General features: G+C 41.4%; 1 protein-coding gene across 1 annotated transcript in view; it reads left to right on the plus strand.

Annotated features, from left to right (window-relative positions):
* Window positions 1-23,211, plus strand: part of LOC311097900 (DNA repair protein RAD50-like) — an 80,933-nt gene extending 57,722 nt beyond the window's left edge. Inside the window, exons 23-26 of the mRNA XM_084137874.1 lie at window positions 21,876-21,961; window positions 22,124-22,266; window positions 22,380-22,513; window positions 22,668-23,211. Coding sequence (XP_083994000.1) covers window positions 21,876-21,961; window positions 22,124-22,266; window positions 22,380-22,513; window positions 22,668-22,854 — 550 coding nt within the window. The 3' untranslated portion in view covers window positions 22,855-23,211. The remainder of the gene's footprint in view (window positions 1-21,875; window positions 21,962-22,123; window positions 22,267-22,379; window positions 22,514-22,667) is intronic.
* Window positions 23,212-23,653: the final 442 nt, after the last annotated feature.

A 23,653-nucleotide genomic window follows, 5' to 3' on the forward strand; every position in this document is an offset into this window, starting at 1 on the left:
TGTTCTGGGTGGTTGCTAGGCAGTTGCTAGGTGTTCTAGGTGGTTGCTAGGCAGTTGCTAGGGTGTTCTGGGTGCTTGCTAGAGTTTTTTGTGGTTACTAGAGCATTTCTAGACGTTGCTAGGGTGTTCAGGGTGGTTGCTAAGGTGTTTTTGTTAGTTGCTATGGTGTTACTAGGTGGTTGGTAGTTGTCAAATATGGTTACTATGGAGTTTTTATAGAGTTCTTAAAATCTTTAATAACGAGTGCCTTCTGTACGAATAGGCACAAGCATGGAGCGATATCGCAAGGCCACGAGAGTAAAATTGCTTTAAAAAATATAAAAAAAATTAAAAAATGTTTTTTTTTGGTTTAGGGTGGTTGCTAGGGAGCTCTTAGTGGTTGCTAGGGTGCTGAAACTGGTTGCTAGGGTGTGGCTATGAAGATTTTAGGCCATAACTTATTGGCTGCTTGATAATATAAATCCTCTGAGGGAGAGAGAGAGGGAGAGATGCAGGGGTGTCAGGCCCTTTGGAGTGGTGTGTGTGTGAAAACGTCGGTTGGGATTCAAATATTTTTAGAACTCCCAATGTAAAGTCAATGGGACTTTTTTGGCCGCTTTTTCGTCCGCTGTGCGAACATCGTACACCCGATCGCTTAGAAAAGTCATAGCACACCTCTCCTCAATGAGCCGGTCGATTTGACACCTCATTCATGGGTCTGTGACAAACGGTGCGGGGCGAGTTACGCGCCAAACTTTGTGTGGAATAAGTATGAGCAATAACAATAGTGATGCCTTGCTTTCAGCAAGCACCACTAATAATAATAACTAGATTAAAAAGTTCGTCGAGACAAACTTTAAGTTGGCTTGAGAAAGCTGGACCAGAAAGTTTGAAGAAGTTAAAAGTAGTTTGGAGTTTAAAGTAGTTTCAAGTTTAAATTAGTTTAAAGTTTAAATTAGTTAGAAGTTTAAAATAGTTTAAAGTTAAAATTAGTTTGAAGCTTAAATTAGTTTAAAGTTTAAATTAGTCTAAAGTTTAAATTAGTTTGAAGCTTAAATTAGTTTAAAGTTTAAATTAGTCTAAAGTTTAAATTAGTTTGAAGTTTAAATTAGTTTAAAGTTTAAATTAGTTTAATGTTTAAATTAGTTTAAAGTTTAAAGTATTTTAAAGTTAAAAAGTTGTTGGGGGTTTTCTAGTGGGTTGCTAAGGTGTTCTGGGTGGTTGCTAGGCAGTTGCTAGGGTGTTCTGGGTGGTTGCTAGGCGGTTGCTAGGGTGTTTTTGGTGGTTGCTAGGGTGTTCTGGGTGGTTGCTATGGTGTTGCTAGGTTGTTGCTAGGGTATTCTGTTTGGTTGCTAGGGTGTTCTGGGTGGTTGCTAGGTGGTTGCTAGGGTGTTCTGGGTGGTTGCTAGGGTGTTGCTAAGCGGTTGCTAGGGTATTTTGGGTGGTTGCTAGGGTGTTGCTAGGCGGTTGCTAAGGTATTTTGGGTGGTTGCTAGGCGGTTACTAGGGTGTTCTGGGTGGTTGCTAGGCGGTTGCTAGGGTGTTTTAGCGGTTGCTATGGTGTTGCTAGGCGGTTGCTAGGGTGTTCTGGGTGGTTGCTAGGGTGTTGCTAGGCGGTTGCTAGGGTATTCTGGGTGGTTGCTAGGCGGTTACTAGGGTGTTTTGGTGGTTGCTATGGTGTTGCTAGGCGGTTGCTAGGGTATTATGGGTGGTTGCTATGGTGTTGCTAGGGTATTCCAGGTGGTTGCTAGGATGTTGCTAGGTGGTTGCTAGGGTGTTTTGGTGGTTGCTATGGTGTTGCTAGGTGGTTGCTAGGGTGTTCTGGGTGGTTGCTATGATGTTGCTAGGTGGTTGCTAGGGTGTTTTGGTAGTTGCTATGGTGTTGCTAGGGTATTCTGGGTGGTTGCTAGGGTGTTCTGGGTGGTTGCTATGGTGTTACTTGGTGGTTGGTAGTTGTCACAGATGGTTACTATGGAGTTTGTATAGTTCTTAGCATGATCTTGGTATGATTTAGCACTTAACTAATCGCTATTAGCATGTAGCTATTCACTGCTAGCATGTGTAGCATGTTGGAAGTGCTGTTTGCTAGCATGAGTCAAAAGAGCCAAACCTCATCTCTATACAATGTTCTGATACAGAGATATAGGTCTTGCAAAATGGTTGCTAGGGTACTCAAGTTTGGTTGCTATGGAGTTGCTTGGGAGCTGGGAGCTTTATACGTACGAAGTTTAAAGTGGTTTGAAGTTTAAATTAGTTTACGAGTTTTTGAGTTTTGAGTTTATAAGTTTAAATGAGTTTAGAGTTTAAGTTTAAATGAGTTTAGAGAGTGTGTGTGTGTATGTGGGTTCACACACACACACACACACACACTCAGAGTTTATGAGTTTAGAGTTTATAAGTGTATAAATGGATGAGTTTATAAGTGTACACGTTTTTGAATTTGGTTTGTAAGTTTAAATGAGTTTTGAGTTTATAAGTTTAAATGAGTTTACAGTTTATAAGTTTAAATGAGTTAAAGGCAGGGTAGGTAGGACTATAAAAAAAAAAAAAGATCCAAATTTGTTAAAACTTTCTATATATATCAATACATAATTAAAATGTAAGTACTCTGAAAAAAAGAGTATAAAAATCAAGTGACTCTAGACCGTTTAATCTGTATTAAACACAGCTCATTATTTCGATTCGGGACGAATCAAAGGATTGGCTTAGGCGACTGTCACTCTCTCTCGCAACCATGGCAACAACCCTTTTGCCACGGGATCTGCCCACTTGCGCGCGGACGCGCGCACGTTTGATTTGAGGAATTCGAGAGGCACTGAACCTAGGAATAGCAAAACAATGGCAGAGAAAGAGCAATCAAAATTCACATTACCGGCATGCAGTTAGTGAAGGCAAACAAGGCAAAAAAAAGAAGACAGTACAAGAAAAGGTAATGAACAAAAAGTCTTTGGATAAACAAAGAAATAAAACGCGTGTCAATATCGGCGTAGCTTTCCAGCGACCACCCCGTCCTCAGCCTCTACTTCCTCGGACCCTAGTTGCACGCCACGGCCTCTTGCACGACCTCCTCTGCTTCGCCCTAAAATTATTTTTATTTTACAAAAGGACATTTTACAAACCTACATTTTGCGCATGTGCTCCTGCATGCACTTTTCCAGTCACAACACAGCAATCAAAGGAGGACGCGCTGAAAACTGTAATGCTGTTCTCTTCCTTCGAATGTTTGAGTTGCAGAGGAATTTGTGACTGTTTCAGCTGTTCAACCACATCAAAGTTTCGTAATTAGTAAGTCCGTGCTTTTTCTCTTTTTGTTCTTATGTGCTGAAGGGCTGCTGTGCCTTGGTGAAACGGTGTTTGTACGTGAAGAGCTCTTTTCCAAAACGCCATAAACCTAAAAAGCTGCCTCAAAGAACCAGCAAAAGTAATGATTATGAATGTGTAAAATATTGCAATAAGACATTTTAATTGTTTATTAATTTCTGTGTCGGCTGCAAAGATGAAGTTGACGATATTTGACTCGCGATCTTCGCAGTAGGCTAGTGAACGCATGCACCGGAGAAATGCACATTTAGGCTACATAGTTTTATTTTGTTTTGGATGGTTTTGTTTAGAACCAGATTTCTGTAAATATATTCCACATTTTTTAGGCCTGTGAGGCGAGGCTACGGTTCGGTTCACGATGATATAATCTCCAGTTCAAGCACCTTATGTTGTGATTGATAGCCTATATTTACTTTATGTATTTAATGCAGGAATGAAAATATTAATGAATTAATGAAAAAAAAATATATTAAAATTAAGATACAATTAATACAAAACGAAATTCGTTTTAAAGAAAGGCTTTGTGCTTTCTGTTTTGAGGTCTCTGTTAAAGTTTGAAAGTCTCAGTGCAGCTTTCAGAGCGCTCGCGTCCATAATGGAGAACTGTCAAGTAATATTGTTTTTTCCTCATAAATGCAAACACGAAAAATAAAAGACAAAAACTTTTTTAAAAAGACAAACCATAAATTTAGAAAAAAAAAAAAAAAGATGGATTTATAGCGTTTTGGGGGAAAAATGAATGGATTTATACCGTTTTGAAAATGTTAATTTTTTTTTACTTTGAATTGATCATCAACAATATTGTTGTTTGATTTAATAATCACTGTTGCAAGAAGTGCCTAGTTAAGTTTTTTTTTTTTTTTTTTTTTTTTTGTAAGTGGAAAAAGTAGGGGGTGCCACAGATTCTGTTTAGTTAGCTCCTTTATTGTTTTTTCTATAGCCTAGAATAATATAGGTCAAATGCAGCAAGTCAAAAGACCAACTGGACCTTCTTTGCCAGTTTGCTCACATTTCTTTGAAGGATGGCAAAAATATCGCCTGAATATCTATATCTAGATATTGGAAAAAAATATCGAGATATTCATTTTTGTCAATATCTCCCACCCCTACATGCAGAACACCATATATGTTATGAATCTTACACGAAATTCATCTTCATCACAATATAACTGATGGTAATGTAAAAAAGTGTATCAATGCAACCTGTTTTTAGCTTATATAACTAGCTCGTTAGCGAATCAAAAAATATATATTTTAAATTTACCAATATCAATATGCTAGCTTGATAGTGAGTACTAAAATACATCTTATTTGTTTATATTCATAAGCAATTAGCGTTAGATTTTTTTATTACATGTGATTCTGACATGATGTCACTACATGCACTGTGCTCCTTCCTCTCTGCTTGTCTCAGGTAAATAATGCGTCTTCAGCTCAGCGGTTGGAGTCGCGCGTTCATGTGTTTTGGGGGCGTGGCTTTGGAAGGAGCCCAGAAGGGAGGGGGTGGGAGTGAATGGAAATAATGAACTGTCTTTAAAACAGTCCTGAGAGGTCTACAGACACTCGATTTTTATACTTTCTTTTTCAGAGTACTTACATTTTAATTATGTATTGATATGTACATAAATTTTAAACAAATTTGAAAAAGAAGTTTTTTAGACCATTCCTACCTACCCTGCCTTTAAAGCTTAAGTTTGAAGTTTAAAGAAGTTTAAAGTTTATATTAGTTTGAAGTTTAATTTAGTTTGAAGTTTAAAGTAGTTTAAAGTTTAAAATAGTTTGAAGTAGATAGATAGATGAGTTGATTAGTTTAATTGAGTCTCAATGGCTTATATATTATATAGAATGGCAGTTTGAATTAGTCTTCAAGGTATTTTGATTTGAATTTTCGTCGGTTGGCCAGTTTGAATCTAGATTTGAATTTTTTAGAACTCCCCAATGTAAGTCAATGGGAGTTTTTCCGAGTTTTGATCGGCAATATTAGGAAAACCGTAAGTCCGATCAGTCTGAAAAGATATAGCAACTCAAGTCAGAATAGTCTGAAGGTCTGAGCCGAGTTTGGAGTATGTAGAGTTAAAGCTCTAGGAGGAGATAGGGGATAAATTTTTAGTAAGAATAATAATAATAATAACTAGATTAAAAAGTTCGTCGAGACAAACTTTAAGTTGGCTTGAGAAAGCTGGACCAGAAAGTTTGAAGAAGTTAAAAGTAGTTTGGAGTTTAAAGTAGTTTCAAGTTTAAATTAGTTTAAAGTTTAAATTAGTTAGAAGTTTAAAATAGTTTAAAGTTAAAATTAGTTTAAAGTTTAAATTAGTCTAAAGTTTAAATTAGTTTGAAGTTTAAATTAGTTTAAAGTTTAAATAAGTTTAATGTTTAAATTAGTTTAAAGTTTAAAGTATTTTAAAGTTAAAAAGTTGTTGGGGGTTTTCTAGTGGGTTGCTAAGGTGTTCTGGGTGGTTGCTAGGCAGTTGCTAGGGTGTTCTGGGTGGTTGCTAGGCGGTTGCTAGGGTGTTTTTGGTGGTTGCTAGGGTGTTCTGGGTGGTTGCTATGGTGTTGCTAGGTTGTTGCTAGGGTATTCTGTTTGGTTGCTAGGGTGTTCTGGGTGGTTGCTAGGTGGTTGCTAGGGTGTTCTGGGTGGTTGCTAGGGTGTTGCTAAGCGGTTGCTAGGGTATTTTGGGTGGTTGCTAGGGTGTTGCTAGGCGGTTGCTAAGGTATTTTGGGTGGTTGCTAGGCGGTTACTAGGGTGTTCTGGGTGGTTGCTAGGCGGTTGCTAGGGTGTTTTAGCGGTTGCTATGGTGTTGCTAGGCGGTTGCTAGGGTGTTCTGGGTGGTTGCTAGGGTGTTGCTAGGCGGTTGCTAGGGTATTCTGGGTGGTTGCTAGGCGGTTACTAGGGTGTTTTGGTGGTTGCTATGGTGTTGCTAGGCGGTTGCTAGGGTATTATGGGTGGTTGCTATGGTGTTGCTAGGGTATTCCAGGTGGTTGCTAGGATGTTGCTAGGTGGTTGCTAGGGTGTTTTGGTGGTTGCTATGGTGTTGCTAGGTGGTTGCTAGGGTGTTCTGGGTGGTTGCTATGATGTTGCTAGGTGGTTGCTAGGGTGTTTTGGTAGTTGCTATGGTGTTGCTAGGGTATTCTGGGTGGTTGCTAGGGTGTTGCTAGGGTGTTCTGGGTGGTTGCTATGGTGTTACTTGGTGGTTGGTAGTTGTCACAGATGGTTACTATGGAGTTTGTATAGTTCTTAGCATGATCTTGGTATGATTTAGCACTTAACTAATCGCTATTAGCATGTAGCTATTCACTGCTAGCATGTGTAGCATGTTGGAAGTGCTGTTTGCTAGCATGAGTCAAAAGAGCCAAACCTCATCTCTATACAATGTTCTGATACAGAGATATAGGTCTTGCAAAATGGTTGCTAGGGTACTCAAGTTTGGTTGCTATGGAGTTGCTTGGGAGCTGGGAGCTTTATACGTACGAAGTTTAAAGTGGTTTGAAGTTTAAATTAGTTTACGAGTTTTTGAGTTTTGAGTTTATAAGTTTAAATGAGTTTAGAGTTTAAGTTTAAATGAGTTTAGAGAGTGTGTGTGTATGTGGGTTCACACACACACACACACACACACACTCAGAGTTTATGAGTTTAGAGTTTATAAGTGTATAAATGGATGAGTTTATAAGTGTACACGTTTTTGAATTTGGTTTGTAAGTTTAAATGAGTTTTGAGTTTATAAGTTTAAATGAGTTTACAGTTTATAAGTTTAAATGAGTTAAAGCTTAAGTTTGAAGTTTAAAGAAGTTTAAAGTTTATATTAGTTTGAAGTTTAATTTAGTTTGAAGTTTAAAGTAGTTTAAAGTTTAAAATAGTTTGAAGTAGATAGATAGATGAGTTGATTAGTTTAATTGAGTCTCAATGGCTTATATATTATATAGAATGGCAGTTTGAATTAGTCTTCAAGGTATTTTGATTTGAATTTTCGTCGGTTGGCCAGTTTGAATCTAGATTTGAATTTTTTAGAACTCCCCAATGTAAGTCAATGGGAGTTTTTCCGAGTTTTGATCGGCAATATTAGGAAAACCGTAAGTCCGATCAGTCTGAAAAGATATAGCAACTCAAGTCAGAATAGTCTGAAGGTCTGAGCCGAGTTTGGAGTATGTAGAGTTAAAGCTCTAGGAGGAGATAGGGGATAAATTTTTAGTAAGAAGAATAATAATAATAACTAGATGCGAAAGTTCGTCGAGACAAACTTTAAGTTGGCTTGAGAAAGTTTGGACCAGAAAGTTTTTTGCTAGGCGGTTGCTAGGGTATTCTGAGTGGTTGCTAGGCGGTTGCTAGGATATTTCTGGTGGTTGCTAGGGTCTTTTGGGTGGTTGCTAGGCGGTTGCTAGGGTGTTTTGGGTGGTTGCTAGGGTGTTCTGGGTGGTTGCTAGGCGGTTGCTAGGGTGTTCTGGGTGGTTACTAGGGTGTTCTGGGTGGTTGCTAGGCGGTTGCTAGGATATTTTGGGTGGTTGCTAGGGTCTTTTGGATGGTTTATAGGCGGTTGCTAGGGTATTTTAGGTGGTTGCTAGGGTATTTTAGGTGGTTGTTAGGGTATTCTGGGTGGTTGCTAGGCGGTTGCTAGGGTATTTTGGGTGGTTGCTAGGGTCTTTTGGGTAGTTGCTAGGCGGTTTCTAAGATATTTTCGGTGGTTGCTAGGGTCTTTTGGGTGGTTGCTAGGCGGTTGCTAGGGTATTTTGTGTGGTTGCTAGGCGGTTGCTAGGGTGTTCTGGGTGGTTACTAGGGTGTTCTGGGTGGTTGCTAGGCGGTTGCTAGGATATTTTGGGTGGTTGCTAGGGTCTTTTGGGTGGTTGATAGGCGGTTGCTAGGGTATTTTAGGTGGTTGATAGGGTATTTTAGGTGGTTGATAGGGTATTCTGGGTGGTTGCTAGGCGGTTGCTAGGGCATTTTGGGTGGTTGCTAGGGTCTTTTGGGTAGTTGCTAGGCGGTTTCTAAGATATTTTCGGTGGTTGCTAGGGTCTTTTGGGTGGTTGCTAGGCGGTTGCTAGGGTATTTTGGGTGGTTGCTAGGGTGTTCTGGGTGGTTGCTAGGCGGTTGTAGGGTGTTCTGGGTGGTTGCTAGGCGGTTGCTAGGATATTTTGGGTGGTTGCTAGGGTGTTCTGGGTGGTTGTTAGGCAGTTGCTAGGGTGTTCTCAGTGGTTGCTATGGTGTTGCTAGGCGGTTGCTAAGGTATTCTGGGTGGTTGCTAGGCGGTTGCTAGGGTGTTCTGGGTGGTTGCTATGGTGTTGCTAGGCGGTTGCTATGGTATTTTGGGTGGTTGCTAGGCGGTTGCTAGGGTGTTCTGGGTGGTTGCTATGGTGTTGCTAGGCGGTTGCTAAGGTATTCTGGGTGGTTGCTAGGCGGTTGCTAGGGTGTTCTGGGTTGTTGCTAGGCAGTTGCTAGGTGTTCTGGGTGGTTGCTAGGCAGTTGCTAGGGTGTTCTGGCTGTTTGCTAGGTGTTCTGGGTGGTTGCTAGGCAGTTGCTAGGTGTTCTGGGGGGTTGCTAGGCAGTTGCTAGGGTGTTCTGGGTGGTTGCTAGGGTATATTTGGTGGTTACTAGAGCATTTCTAGATGTTGCTAGGGTGTTCAAGATGGTTGCTAAGGTATTTTTGGTAGTTGCTATGGTGTTACTAGGTGGTTGGTAGTTGTCAAAGATGGTTACTATGGAGTTTTTATAGAGTTCTTAAAATCTTTAATAACGAGTGCCTTCAGTACGGCACTCGGCCTGCGGCCTCGTGCCTATGGCCGAATAGGCACAAGCATGGAGCAATATCGCAAGGCCACGAGTGTAATATTGCGTTAAAAAATACAAAAAAATGTAAAAAAAAAATTGTTTTGGTTTAGGGTGGTTGCTAGGGAGCTCTTAGTGGTTGCTATGGTGTGGCTATGAAGATTTTAGGCCATTACTTATTGGTTGCTTGATAATATAAATCCTCTGAGGGAGAGAGAGAGGGAGAGACGCAGGGCTGTCAGGCCCTTTGGAGTCTGTGTGTGTGAAAACGGCAGTTTGGATTCAAATGTTTTTAGAACTCCCCAATGTAAGTCAATGGGAGTTTTTCCGAGTTTTGATCGTCATTTTTAGGAAAACCGTAAGTCCGATCAGTCTGAAAAGATATAGCAACGCGAGTCAGATCAGTTTGAGTGTCTGAGCCGAGTTTGGAGTATGTAGAGTTAAAGCTCTAGGAGGAGTTTCATATAGAAATTTTAGTCTCGGAATAATAATAATAACTAGATGCGAAAGTTCGTCGAGACAAACTTTAAGTTGGCTTGAGAAAGTTTGGACCGGAAAGTTTTTTGCTAGGCGGTTGTTATGATGTTATGGGTGGTCGCTATGGTGTTGCTAGGCGGTTGCTAAGGTATTCTGGGTGGTTGCTAGGCGGTTGCTAGGGTGTTTTGGGTGGTTGCTAGGGTGTTTTGGGTGGTTGCTAGGGTCTTTTGTGTGGTTGCTAGGCGGTTGCTAGGTGGTTGCTAGGGTGTTCTGGGTGGTTGCTAGGATATTTTAGGTGGTTGCTAGGGTCTTTTGGGTGGTTGCTAGGCGGTTGCTAGGGTCTTTTGGGTGGTTGCTAGGCGGTTGCTAGGGTGTTTTGGGTGGTTGCTAGGATATTTTGGGTGGTTGCTAGAGTCTTTTGGGTGGTTGCTAGGCGGTTGCTAGGGTGTTATGGGTGGTTGCTATGGTGTTGCTAGGCGGTTGCTAAGGTATTTTGGGTGGTTGCTAGGGTGTTCTGGGTGGTTGCTAGGCAGTTGCAACGGTGTTATGGGTGGTTGCTATGGTGTTGCTAGGCGTTGCTAAGGTATTCTGGGTGGTTGCTAGGTGGTGGCTAGGGTGTTCTGGGTGGTTGCTAGGCTGTTTTGGGTGGTTGCTAGGGTCTTTTGGGTGGTTGCTAGGCGGTTGCTAGGGTGTTTTGGGTGGTTGCTAGGATATTTTGGGTGGTTGCTAGGCGGTTGCTAGGGTCTTTTGGATGTTGCTAGGGTCTTTTGGGTGGTTGCTAGGCGGTTGCTAGGGTATTTTGGGTGGTTGCTAGGGTCTTTTGGGTGGTTGCTAGGGTGTTCTGGGTGGTTGCTAGGCGGTTGCTAGGGTCTTTTGGGTGGTTGCTAGGCGGTTGCTAGGGTGTTCTGGGTTGTTGCTAGGCTGTTTTGGGTGGTTGCTAGGATATTCTGGGTGGTTGCTAGGCGGTTGCTAGGATATTTCTGGTGGTTGCTAGGGTCTTTTGGGTGGTTGCTAGGCGGTTGCTAGGATATTTTGGGTGGTTGCTAGGGTCTTTTGGGTGGTTGCTAGGCGGTTGCTAGGGTCTTTTGGGTGGTTGCTAGGCGGTTGCTAGGGTGTTTTGGGTGGTTGCTAGGGTATTTTGGGTGGTTGCTACGGTGTTCTGGGTGGTTGCTAGGGTCTTTTGGGTGGTTGCTAGGCGGTTGCTAGGGTGTTCTGGGGGGTTGCTATGGTATTCAGGGCGGTTGATATGGTGTTACTAGGTGGTTGGTAGTTGTCACAGATGGTTACTATGGAGTTTTTATAGAGTTCTTAGCATGATCTTGGCATGATTTAACACTTAACTAATCGCTATTAGCATGTAGCTATTCACTGCTAGCATATGTAGCATGTTGGAAGTGCTGTTTGCTAGCACGAGTCAAAAGAGCCAAACCTCATCTCTATACGATGTTCTGATACAGAGATATAGGTCTTACAAAACGGTTGCTAGGGTACTCGAGTTTGGTTGCTATGGAGTTGCTTGGGAGCTGGAAGATTTAAACTTAAGAAGTTTATAGTGGTTTTAAGTTTACAGTAGTTTACAGTAGTTTGAAGTTTGAGAGATAGATAAATAAGTTAGACACACACACACACACACACACAAACAAACACACAAACACACAGACACACACACACACACACACACACCCACTAACTCGCTCACACACTCACTCATAAACTCAGTGTGTGTGTCTGAGTTTAGAGTTTATAAGTGTATAAATTGATGAGTTAATAAGTGTATGAGTTCTTGAGTTTTGAGTTTATAAGTTTAAATCAGTTTAGAGTTTATAAGTTTAAATGAGATTAAGAGTTCAGAGTTTATTAATTTATGAGTTTAAGAGTTCATAAGTTTATGAATTCATGAGTTTATAAGTTAATTAGTTTATAAGTGTTTATAGTTTATAGTTTATTAGTTTAAATGAGTCTCATTGGCTAATATAGTATATAGAACGGCAGTTTGGTTTAGTCTTCAAGGTATTTTGATTTGAATTTTCGTCGGTTTGAATTTTTTAGAACTCCCAATGTAAGTCAATGGGAGTTTTTGAATGAGTTTTTTCGAGTTTTGATCGTCATTTTTAGGAAAACCGTAAGTCCGATCAGTCTGAAAAGATATAGCAACTCGAGTCAGATCAGTTTGAGTGTCTGAGCCGAGTTTGGAGTATGTAGAGTTAAAGCTCTAGGAGGAGTTTGATATAGATTTTTTTAGGGTCAGAAGAATAATAATAACTAGATGCGAAAGTTCGTCGAGACAAACTTTAAGTTGGCTTGAGAAAGTTTGGACCAGAAAGTTTTTTGCTAGGCGGTTGCTAGGGTATTCTGAGTGGTTGCTAGGCGGTTGCTAGGATATTTCTGGTGGTTGCTAGGGTCTTTTGGGTGGTTGCTAGGCGGTTGCTAGGGTGTTTTGGGTGGTTGCTAGGGTGTTCTGGGTGGTTGCTAGGCGGTTGCTAGGGTGTTCTGGGTGGTTACTAGGGTGTTCTGGGTGGTTGCTAGGCGGTTGCTAGGATATTTTGGGTGGTTGCTAGGGTCTTTTGGGTGGTTGATAGGCGGTTGCTAGGGTATTTTAGGTGGTTGCTAGGGTATTTTAGGTGGTTGATAGGGTATTCTGGGTGGTTGCTAGGCGGTTGCTAGGGCATTTTGGGTGGTTGCTAGGGTCTTTTGGGTAGTTGCTAGGTGGTTTCTAAGATATTTTCGGTGGTTGCTAGGGTCTTTTGGGTGGTTGCTAGGCGGTTGCTAGGGTATTTTGGGTGGTTGCTAGGGTGTTCTGGGTGGTTGCTAGGCGGTTGTAGGGTGTTCTGGGTGGTTACTAGGGTGTTCTCGGTGGTTGCTAGGCGGTTGCTAGGATATTTTGGGTGGTTGCTAGGGTCTTTTGGGTGGTTGATAGGCGGTTGCTAGGGTATTTTAGGTGGTTGCTAGGGTATTTTAGGTGGTTGATAGGGTATTCTGGGTGGTTGCTAGGCGGTTGCTAGGGTGTTCTGGGTGGTTGCTATGGTGTTGCTAGGCGGTTGCTAGGGTATTTTGGGTGGTTGTTAGGCGGTTGCTAGGGTGTTCTGGGTGGTTGCTATGGTGTTGCTAGGCGGTTGCTAAGGTATTCTGGGTGGTTGCTAGGCGGTTGCTAGGGTGTTCTGGGTGGTTGCTATGGTGTTGCTAGGCGGTTGCTAGGGTGTTCTGGGTTGTTGCTAGGCAGTTGCTAGGTGTTCTGGGTGGTTGCTAGGCAGTTGCTAGGGTGTTCTGGCTGTTTGCTAGGTGTTCTGGGTGGTTGCTAGGCAGTTGCTAGGTGTTCTGGGGGGTTGCTAGGCAGTTGCTAGGGTGTTCTGGGTGGTTGCTAGGGTATATTTGGTGGTTACTAGAGCATTTCTAGATGTTGCTAGGGTGTTCAAGATGGTTGCTAGGGTATTTTAGGTGGTTGATAGGGTATTCTGGGTGGTTGCTAGGCGGTTGCTAGGGTGTTCTGGGTGGTTGCTATGGTGTTGCTAGGCGGTTGCTAGGGTGTTCTGGGTGGTTGCTAGGCGGTTGCTAGGGTATTTTGGGTGGTTGCTAAGGTGTTCTGGGTGGTTGCTAGGCGGTTGCTAGGGTGTTCTGGGTGGTTACTAGGGTGTTCTGGGTGGTTGCTAGGCGGTTGCTAGGATATTTTGGGTGGTTGCTAGGCGGTTGCTAGGGTATTTTGGGTGGTTGCTAGGGTGTTCTGGGCGGTTGCTAGGCGGTTGCTAGGGTGTTCTGGGTGGTTACTAGGGTGTTCTGGGTGGTTGCTAGGCGGTTGCTAGGATATTTTGGGTGGTTGCTAGGGTCTTTTGGGTGGTTGATAGGCGGTTGCTAGGGTATTTTAGGTGGTTGCTAGGGTATTTTAGGTGGTTGATAGGGTATTCTGGGTGGTTGCTAGGCGGTTGCTAGGGCATTTTGGGTGGTTGCTAGGGTCTTTTGGGTAGTTGCTAGGCGGTTGCTAGGGTGTTCTGGGTGGTTGCTATGGTGTTGCTAGGCGGTTGCTAGGGTATTTTGGGTGGTTGCTAGGCGGTTGCTAGGGTGTTCTGGGTGGTTGCTATGGTGTTGCTAGGCGGTTGCTAGGGTATTTTGGGTGGTTGCTAGGCGGTTGCTAGGGTGTTCTGGGTGGTTGCTATGGTGTTGCTAGGCGGTTGCTAAGGTATTCTGGGTGGTTGCTAGGCGGTTGCTAGGGTGTTCTGGGTGGTTGCTATGGTGTTGCTAGGCGGTTGCTAGGGTGTTCTGGGTTGTTGCTAGGCAGTTGCTAGGTGTTCTGGGTGGTTGCTAGGCAGTTGCTAGGGTGTTCTGGCTGTTTGCTAGGTGTTCTGGGTGGTTGCTAGGCAGTTGCTAGGTGTTCTGGGGGGTTGCTAGGCAGTTGCTAGGGTGTTCTGGGTGGTTGCTAGGGTATATTTGGTGGTTACTAGAGCATTTCTAGATGTTGCTAGGGTGTTCAAGATGGTTGCTAAGGTATTTTTGGTAGTTGCTATGGTGTTACTAGGTGGTTGGTAGTTGTCAAAGATGGTTACTATGGAGTTTTTATAGAGTTCTTAAAATCTTTAATAACGAGTGCCTTCAGTACGGCACTCGGCCTGCGGCCTCGTGCCTATGGCTGAATAGGCACAAGCATGGAGCAATATCGCAAGGCCACGAGTGTAATATTGCGTTAAAAAATACAAAAAAATGTAAAAAAAAAAATTTTTTGGTTTAGGGTGGTTGCTAGGGAGCTCTTAGTGGTTGCTAGGGTGCTGAAACTGGTTGCTATGGTGTGGCTATGAAGATTTTAGGCCATTACTTATTGGTTGCTTGATAATATAAATCCTCTGAGGGAGAGAGAGAGGGAGAGACGCAGGGCTGTCAGGCCCTTTGGAGTCTGTGTGTGTGAAAACGGCAGTTTGGATTCAAATGTTTTTAGAACTCCCCAATGTAAGTCAATGGGAGTTTTTCCGAGTTTTGATCGTCATTTTTAGGAAAACCGTAAGTCCGATCAGTCTGAAAAGATATAGCAACGCGAGTCAGATCAGTTTGAGTGTCTGAGCCGAGTTTGGAGTATGTAGAGTTAAAGCTCTAGGAGGAGTTTCATATAGAAATTTTAGTCTCGGAATAATAATAATAATAATAATAATAATAATAACTAGATGCGAAAGTTCGTCGAGACAAACTTTAAGTTGGCTTGAGAAAGTTTGGACCAGAAAGTTTTTTGCTAGGCGGTTGCTAGGATATTTCTGGTGGTTGCTAGGGTCTTTTGGGTGGTTGCTAGGCGGTTGCTAGGGTGTTTTGGGTGGTTGCTAGGGTGTTCTGGGTGGTTGCTAGGCGGTTGCTAGGGTGTTCTGGGTGGTTACTAGGGTGTTCTGGGTGGTTGCTAGGCGGTTGCTAGGATATTTTGGGTGGTTGCTAGGGTCTTTTGGGTGGTTTATAGGCGGTTGCTAGGGTATTTTAGGTGGTTGCTAGGGTCTTTTGGGTAGTTGCTAGGCGGTTTCTAAGATATTTTCGGTGGTTGCTAGGGTCTTTTGGGTGGTTGCTAGGCGGTTGCTAGGGTATTTTGGGTGGTTGCTAGGGTGTTCTGGGTGGTTGCTAGGCGGTTGCTAGGGTGTTCTGGGTGGTTACTAGGGTGTTCTGGGTGGTTGCTAGGCGGTTGCTAGGATATTTTGGGTGGTTGCTAGGGTCTTTTGGGTGGTTGATAGGCGGTTGCTAGGGTATTTTAGGTGGTTGCTAGGGTATTTTAGGTGGTTGATAGGGTATTCTGGGTGGTTGCTAGGCGGTTGCTAGGGCATTTTGGGTGGTTGCTAGGGTCTTTTGGGTAGTTGCTAGGCGGTTTCTAAGATATTTTCGGTGGTTGCTAGGGTCTTTTGGGTGGTTGCTAGGCGGTTGCTAGGGTATTTTGGGTGGTTGCTAGGGTGTTCTGGGTGGTTGTAGGGTGTTCTGGGTGGTTGCTAGGCGGTTGCTAGGATATTTTGGGTGGTTGCTAGGGTGTTCTGGGTGGTTGTTAGGCAGTTGCTAGGGTGTTCTGAGTGGTTGCTATGGTGTTGCTAGGCGGTTGCTAAGGTATTCTGGGTGGTTGCTAGGCGGTTGCTAGGGTGTTCTGGGTGGTTGCTATGGTGTTGCTAGGCGGTTGCTAAGGTATTCTGGGTGGTTGCTAGGCGGTTGCTAGGGTGTTCTGGGTGGTTGCTATGGTGTTGCTAGGCGGTTGCTAGGGTGTTCTGGGTTGTTGCTAGGCAGTTGCTAGGTGTTCTGGGTGGTTGCTAGGCAGTTGCTAGGGTGTTCTGGCTGTTTGCTAGGTGTTCTGGGTGGTTGCTAGGCAGTTGCTAGGTGTTCTGGGGGGTTGCTAGGCAGTTGCTAGGGTGTTCTGGGTGGTTGCTAGGGTATATTTGGTGGTTACTAGAGCATTTCTAGATGTTGCTAGGGTGTTCAAGATGGTTGCTAAGGTATTTTTGGTAGTTGCTATGGTGTTACTAGGTGGTTGGTAGTTGTCAAAGATGGTTACTATGGAGTTTTTATAGAGTTCTTAAAATCTTTAATAACGAGTGCCTTCAGTACGGCACTCGGCCTGCGGCCTCGTGCCTATGGCCGAATAGGCACAAGCATGGAGCAATATCGCAAGGCCACGAGTGTAATATTGCGTTAAAAAATACAAAAAAATGTAAAAAAAAATTTTTTTTGGTTTAGGGTGGTTGCTAGGGAGCTCTTAGTGGTTGCTAGGGTGCTGAAACTGGTTGCTATGGTGTGGCTATGAAGATTTTAGGCCATTACTTATTGGTTGCTTGATAATATAAATCCTCTGAGGGAGAGAGAGAGGGAGAGACGCAGGGCTGTCAGGCCCTTTGGAGTCTGTGTGTGTGAAAACGGCAGTTTGGATTCAAATGTTTTTAGAACTCCCCAATGTAAGTCAATGGGAGTTTTTCCGAGTTTTGATCGTCATTTTTAGGAAAACCGTAAGTCCGATCAGTCTGAAAAGATATAGCAACGCGAGTCAGATCAGTTTGAGTGTCTGAGCCGAGTTTGGAGTATGTAGAGTTAAAGCTCTAGGAGGAGTTTCATATAGAAATTTTAGTCTCGGAATAATAATAATAACTAGATGCGAAAGTTCGTCGAGACAAACTTTAAGTTGGCTTGAGAAAGTTTGGACCAGAAAGTTTTTTGCTAGGCGGTTGCTAGGGTATTCTGAGTGGTTGCTAGGCGGTTGCTAGGATATTTCTGGTGGTTGCTAGGGTCTTTTGGGTGGTTGCTAGGCGGTTGCTAGGGTATTTTGGGTGGTTGCTAGGGTGTTCTGGGTGGTTGCTAGGCGGTTGCTAGGGTGTTCTGGTTGGTTGCTAGGCGGTTGCTAGGGTGTTGTTAGGCGGTTGCTAGGGTGTTCTGGGTGGTTGCTATGGTGTTGCTAGGCGGTTGCTAAGGTATTCTGGGTGGTTGCTAGGGTATTCTGGGTGGTTGCTATGGTGTTGCTAGGCGGTTGCTAGGGTGTTCTGGGTGGTTGTTATGGTGTTGCTAGGCGGTTGCTAGGGTGTTCTGGGTGGTTGCTAGGCGGTTGCTAGGGTGTTGCTAGGCGGTTGCTAGGGTTTTCTGGGTAGTTGCTATGGTGTTGCTAGGCGGTTGCTAAGGTATTCTGGGTGGTTGCTAGGGTGTTGTTAGGCGGTTGCTAGGGTGTTCTGGGTGGTTGCTATGGTGTTGCTAAGGTATTATGGGTGGTTGCTAGGGTGTTCTGGGTAGTTGCTATGGTGTTGCTAGGCGGTTGCTAAGGTATTCTGGGTGGTTGCTAGGGTGTTGTTAGGCGGTTGCTAGGGTGTTCTGGGTGGTTGCTATGGTGTTGCTAAGGTATTCTGGGTGGTTGCTAGGCGGTTGCTAGGGTGTTCTGGGTGGTTACTATGGTGTTGCTAGGTGGTTGGTAGTTGTCACAGATGGTTACTATGGAGTTTTGATATAGTTGTTTGCATGATCTTGGCATGATTTAGCACTTAACTAATCGCTATTAGCATGTAGCTATTCACTGCTAGCATGTGTAGCATGTTGGAAGTGCTGTTTGCTAGCATGAGTCAAAAGAGCCAAACCTAATCTCTATACGATGTTCTGATACAGAGATATAGGTCTTGCAAAACGGTTGCTAGGGTACTCAAGTTTGGTTGCTATGGAGTTGCTTGGGAGCTGGGAGCTTTAAACGTAAGAAGTTTAAAGTGGTTTGAAGTTTAAAGTAGTTTACAGTAGTTTGAAGTTTATGACAGATAGATAGATAAGTTAATAGATAGATAAACACACACACACACACACACACACACTAACTCGCTCACACACTCACTCAGACACACACACACACACGCACACAAGAGTTTATGAGTTTAGAGTTTATAAGTGTATGAGTTTTTGAGTTTTGAGTTTATAAGTTTAAATGAGTTTAGAGTTTATAAGTTTAAATGAGTTTAAGAGTTCAGAGTTTATTAATTTATGAGTTTAATAGTTTATAAGTCTATGAATTCATGAGTTTATAAGTTAATTAGTTAATCTCATACACTTATTCTAATTATAAGTGTATGAGTTTAGAGTTCATTAGTTTAAATGAGTCTCAATGGCTCATATAGTATATAGAACGGCAGTTTGGTTTAGTCTTCAAGGTGTTTAGATTTAAATTTTCGACATACACACACACACAAGCACGCACGCACAAACACTCTCTCTCACACACACACACTATCTCTCTCACACACACACTCACACAGACAAGCTCATTAACACACACACACACACACACACTCACGCACACAGACACACACTCACTCTCTCTCTCACACACACACACACACTCAGAGTTTATATGAGTTTAGAGTTTATAAGTGTACAAGTTTTTGAGTTAAGAGTTTATAAGTTTAAATGAGTGTGTACGAGTATTTGAGTTTACACACACACACACACACACACACACACACTCACACATAGACACACACGCTCTCTCTCTCTCACACACACACACACACACACGTTTTGAGTTTAGAGTTCATTAGTTTAAATGAGTCTCATTGGCTAATATAGTATATAGAACGGCAGTTTGGTTTAGTCTTCAAGGTATTTTGATTTGAATTTTCGTCGGTTTGAATTTTTTAGAACTCCCAATGTAAGTCAATGGGAGTTTTTGAATGAGTTTTTTCGAGTTTTGATCGTCATTTTTAGGAAAACCGTAAGTCCGATCAGTCTGAAAAGATATAGCAACTCGAGTCAGATCAGTTTGAGTGTCTGAGCCGAGTTTGGAGTATGTAGAGTTAAAGCTCTAGGAGGAGTTTGATACAGAAATTTTTAGGGTCAGAAGAATAATAATAATAATAATAAGTTTAAATAGGATTTCAATATGTTGGCTCTCTCAAGCCAACTTAATAATAATAAGTTTAAATAGGATTTCAATATGTTGGCTTTCTCAAGCCAACTTAATAAGTTTAAATAGGATTTCAATATGTTGGCTCTCTCAAGCCAACTTAATAATAAGTTTAAATAGGATTTCAATATGTTGGCTCTCTCAAGCCAACTTAATAATAAGTTTAAATAGGATTTCAATATGTTGGCTTTCTCAAGCCAACTTAATAAGTTTAAATAGGATTTCAATATGTTGGCTTTCTCAAGCCAACTTAATAATAATAAGTTTAAATAGGATTTCAATATGTTGGCTTTCTCAAGCCAACTTAATAATAAGTTTAAATAGGATTTCAATATGTTGGCTCTCTCAAGCCAACTTAATAAGTTTAAATAGGATTTCAATATGTTGGCTTTCTCAAGCCAACTTAATAATAAGTTTAAATAGGATTTCAATATGTTGGCTCTCTCAAGCCAACTTAATAATAATAAGTTTAAGTACAATATCACTAAGTTGGCTCTCTCAAGCCAACTTAATTAAAATACTAAGCCTATGAAAGTAGGCTTTGCATTATAAGAGTTAGAATCTAGCTAACTGACCAACTGCCGATTAAATAAATCATGTGATGTTACATGATGTGACGTATAGGGTAAATTGCACATTGCCACACCGAAAAGAATAAAAGGTTCTATTTATTTATTTTCCATAATTCATTTTATTAGTTCAAATACTATAAAAAAAAATGTATTTCAGCATAAGTATGTTGTACATCACATGAGGATTTAGGAGTGAGGGAAACTAATTTGATGAAGGGCCTGGTCCCCGCAGGCCTCCTAGTGGCACTGACCCTTGCATTAGGAGGCAAACACACAGAAAACATTCTTTCCTTCTGAAATATATAGCTGGGGTTTACATTTTGAGGATTCCAGCAATCCAAAATATCTTATAGATATCTACTGAATATTCTAGAACCATTCTTTCATACCAGTGGTCATTGGAAAACCCATGTTGGTCGACCACTGGTACGAAAAACCAAACCTAACTGCTATAAGTCTTTATAACTGCCAAGTACTTCAGTAGATTGAGAAGACTTGCCAAGGCTGAGAATTGGGTTTTATGCATGTGACGTCACTTATATTCTCTATAGCTGATCAAATGGAAACTTTACACAGACAGCTGTCCATAGTATTCTGCTTTCTAGGCCGTTGATTGGGTGTAGGCTGGTAAAGCAGTTTTCTTCTAATGAAATATTGAGCCACACATCAAACCAGCTGACCTGTTCTTCTCACCATGATATCATCATTGCTGACTGTGCAGAAGAGTAGAGGAAGTGTGGTAATCTGATATGTTGAGATGCAAGATTTCGCCTAATATCAATTCTAATAAATGGGTGAGAAAAAACGGTAGCACTTTACAATAAGGTTCATTAGTTAACTACATTAGTTAACATTAACTAATAATGAACTGCACTTATACAGCATTTGTTCATCTTTGTTAATGTTAATTTCAACATTTACTAATACTTTTTATTAAAATCTTGTTAACATTAGGTAATGCACTGTGAACTAACATGAACAAACAATGAACAGCTTTATTTTCATTAACTAACATTAACAAAGATTAACAAAAACAGTAGTAAATGTATTGCTCATTGTTAGTTCATGTTAGTTAATACATTTACTAATGTTTAATAAAGGAACCTTATTGTAAAGTGTTACCGAAAAAACCTAATGGTCAAAATTACTGTATTTTCTCACATTTTGTAAAATCCAGAGTGGTGTCTTCAAAAATCTGGTGAAAAATATAATAATAAATGCATCTCTACCACAGTGAAGCAATGAGTGAAGAGGTTTCGTTTTGTGGCGAGCCTTTTTAGCTGCTGGTATTGGTGAGCTACTTCACAGTAAAATGTCACTTAATGCTTTGGAATAAAGGAGAATATTGTAGAATGGCTTTGCTTCCCACAAAAATGAACAGTTGTTATAGTTGTGTGTGTTTACATTACATTACATTACTGCCCGGCCTGAAAAAAAGTTGGTGTTTGAATTTAAATAGGAAAATAAAAAGCCTATGACTTGGTCATTAATCATTATTGCAGTGATCATTATCTAGCATATATCTAGTTATATGTTTGGGAACAGTTCTTCTAACCCTGATCGATGGAGTGTGTAGCTTTTCATTTCGAATTCACAATCACACGTACTCTGTGTATAGGGAGCGGCAGCACATTTTACAAGATATTTGTCAATGACACTTAGGATCTGTTGCGCACCAAATCCTCAAGTCAAGCCAAGTCAAGTAAACTTAATTTATATAGCTTTTAACAATATAAATTGTTTCAAAGCAGCTTTACAGTGATAATAGGAAATTAAAGTATCAGAGATTGTTTTGGCTTAACAGCAGCTCTACAATAAAGTTTCAGCTAAAGTTAGTTTTGATTGATTCACTTCCGTCACAACGATCATTAGTTATTAACTTAGGGGTCGCTAACACGACACCGTTCTAACAGAAAACCCTTAATGTGATCCGGACACCCATTTGCACAAAACAGTGCCGGGTTGCTCGAGAACACAAACCATGAAATAGGTTTCAAGGTGCAAGCCTTGAAAAATTATTTTTAAAAAATGTATTGCTTCCGCGTAGCCACGTGAACTGGAATCATCCCGACAGCGTTTTATCTGTACAGAGGTAAAGGGAAGGGAAAGAGGCCTTCACAGGGGAGAGACTAGTTGAGACTTCAGGACTGCGTTATCGTTGTGTCCAGGAGCAGGTCCTTCATCAGATCCGGATACGGCTTGGATCCGGGGGACTGTGGTAAACCTCGGGATAAACAGAGAGACTAATATTAGCGTAACACTGAGTAACACCTGTAACAGAATACTGCAGCAAAGCTAGCATGCACAATTAAATAACCAATATCGGCGGATACCAATAAAAAAGAAGATATGGTACAGATATATTGTGCATCCTTAGTATATATGAATATTCATGAAGCTATTTTTTATTACAGAACAATAATGAAGTTTCACAGCATGAAGATGGAGGAGATTAATAAAATCATCAGAGATTTATGGCGGAGCACATACAGGGGACAAGGTCTGCCTTTACACACAAATGTTTGTCTGCAATTATGGCTTTGTTTTCATGAATCTTTTGTCCTGCTTGATAAGGTGTCAAATCCTTGTTTGATTGTCTGATACTTATATATACAGTATATAGTGACCTTTTACCATGAGTATGTCTCCTGATCTCCCACAGACATTGAGTACGTAGAGATTCGCTCTGATGTGGATGAGAACGCCTCTGCCGGCCTGAAAAGAAGGACTTACAACTATAGAGTGGTAATGGTCAAAGGAGACACGGCTTTGGACATGCGGGGACGTTGCAGTGCTGGACAAAAGGTCAAAAAGCAGCTACCGTATATCTTGTGTATCTCAATCACTCCAGTGAAAAAAATCTCTCTTAGAATCACCCAAGGTTCCCATTTAAATGTTTACTGCATGTTTGTCTGTAGGTTCTCGCCTCCCTCATAATACGATTGGCTCTGGCTGAGACGTTCTGTCTGAACTGTGGGATTCTGGCGCTGGATGAGCCCACCACCAATTTAGACAGAGAGAATATAGAGTCCTTGGCACATGCACTGGTGGAGTGAGTCTTTTTTTTTTTTTTTACATAAATACAGCCAGTCTTTAAACAGAAAACACAATTTATTTACAGCAAGAGCAAAATGACAAAACAAGAACTTCTATTTGCCATTTGACACTTTCACTAACTAAAAGATGTGCCATTGGTTTCTTTGCAGGATAATCAAGAGTCGTTCTCGCCAACGTAACTTCCAGCTGCTTATTATCACTCACGACGAGGATTTTGTCGAGCTCCTGGGACGATCCAACTATGTGGAGCATTTCTACAGGATCAGGAAGAACCAGGACCAGTGCTCAGAAATCACAAAGTGCAGTATCAACACACTCAACTCCTACCTGCACTGATGCCTCAGATCAGATGAGAGAAGAAAGACTGTTAGTCTATATAGAATCAAAGTTTAATGTATTAGACCGTTGATAAGCATGATCTAAACTCAGTCTCTATGTACCAAATCTTGGCCAAATCTAAGCACCTAGCAAAATTGTCCACAAAAACATACTTGCATTAATTTTCGAGTTAAATTGAATTTATGTAAAAATGTTTCAACTTAACATTTTATATAAGAATGGTTTTGCGTAAAATTTACACACAAATTTGTTCTGTTTCATTAAAGGCACAATGTGATTCAACTTTACAAATATTAGTTTGTACATTTAGTTGCCTTTTTTCTGAAATATTAAAAAAATCTTTTCTTGTTCTAATTTCTGAATCATGATCTAATTATTTGTGACCTCACGTCATTATCTGTAATGGTGGCATTAAACATATTTGGATTAGGGCTGTCGATTGGTTTTAAAAAAAATAGTTAAGGCTTCTGTAATTAATCACGAGTAATTGCACCTAACATTAAAATTTGTAATAATCAATATACAGTGCATCCGGAAAGTATTCACAGCGCTTCACTTTTTCCACATTTTGTTATGTTACAGCCTTATTCCAAAATGGATTCAATTCATTATTTTCCTCAAAATTCTACAAACAATACCCTATAATGACAACGTGAAAAGTATGTTTGAAATCTTTGTAAATTTACCTTTGGCACCAATTACAGCCTCAAGGCTTTGAGTGTGATGCTACAAGCTTGGCACACCTATTTTTTGGCAGTTTCTCCAATTCTGCTTTGCAGAATCTCTCAAACTTCAT

The sequence above is a fragment of the Abramis brama genome (genome assembly GCF_963993115.1).
Source record: "Abramis brama genome assembly, chromosome: 15".
Classification (NCBI taxonomy): domain Eukaryota; kingdom Metazoa; phylum Chordata; class Actinopteri; order Cypriniformes; family Leuciscidae; genus Abramis; species Abramis brama.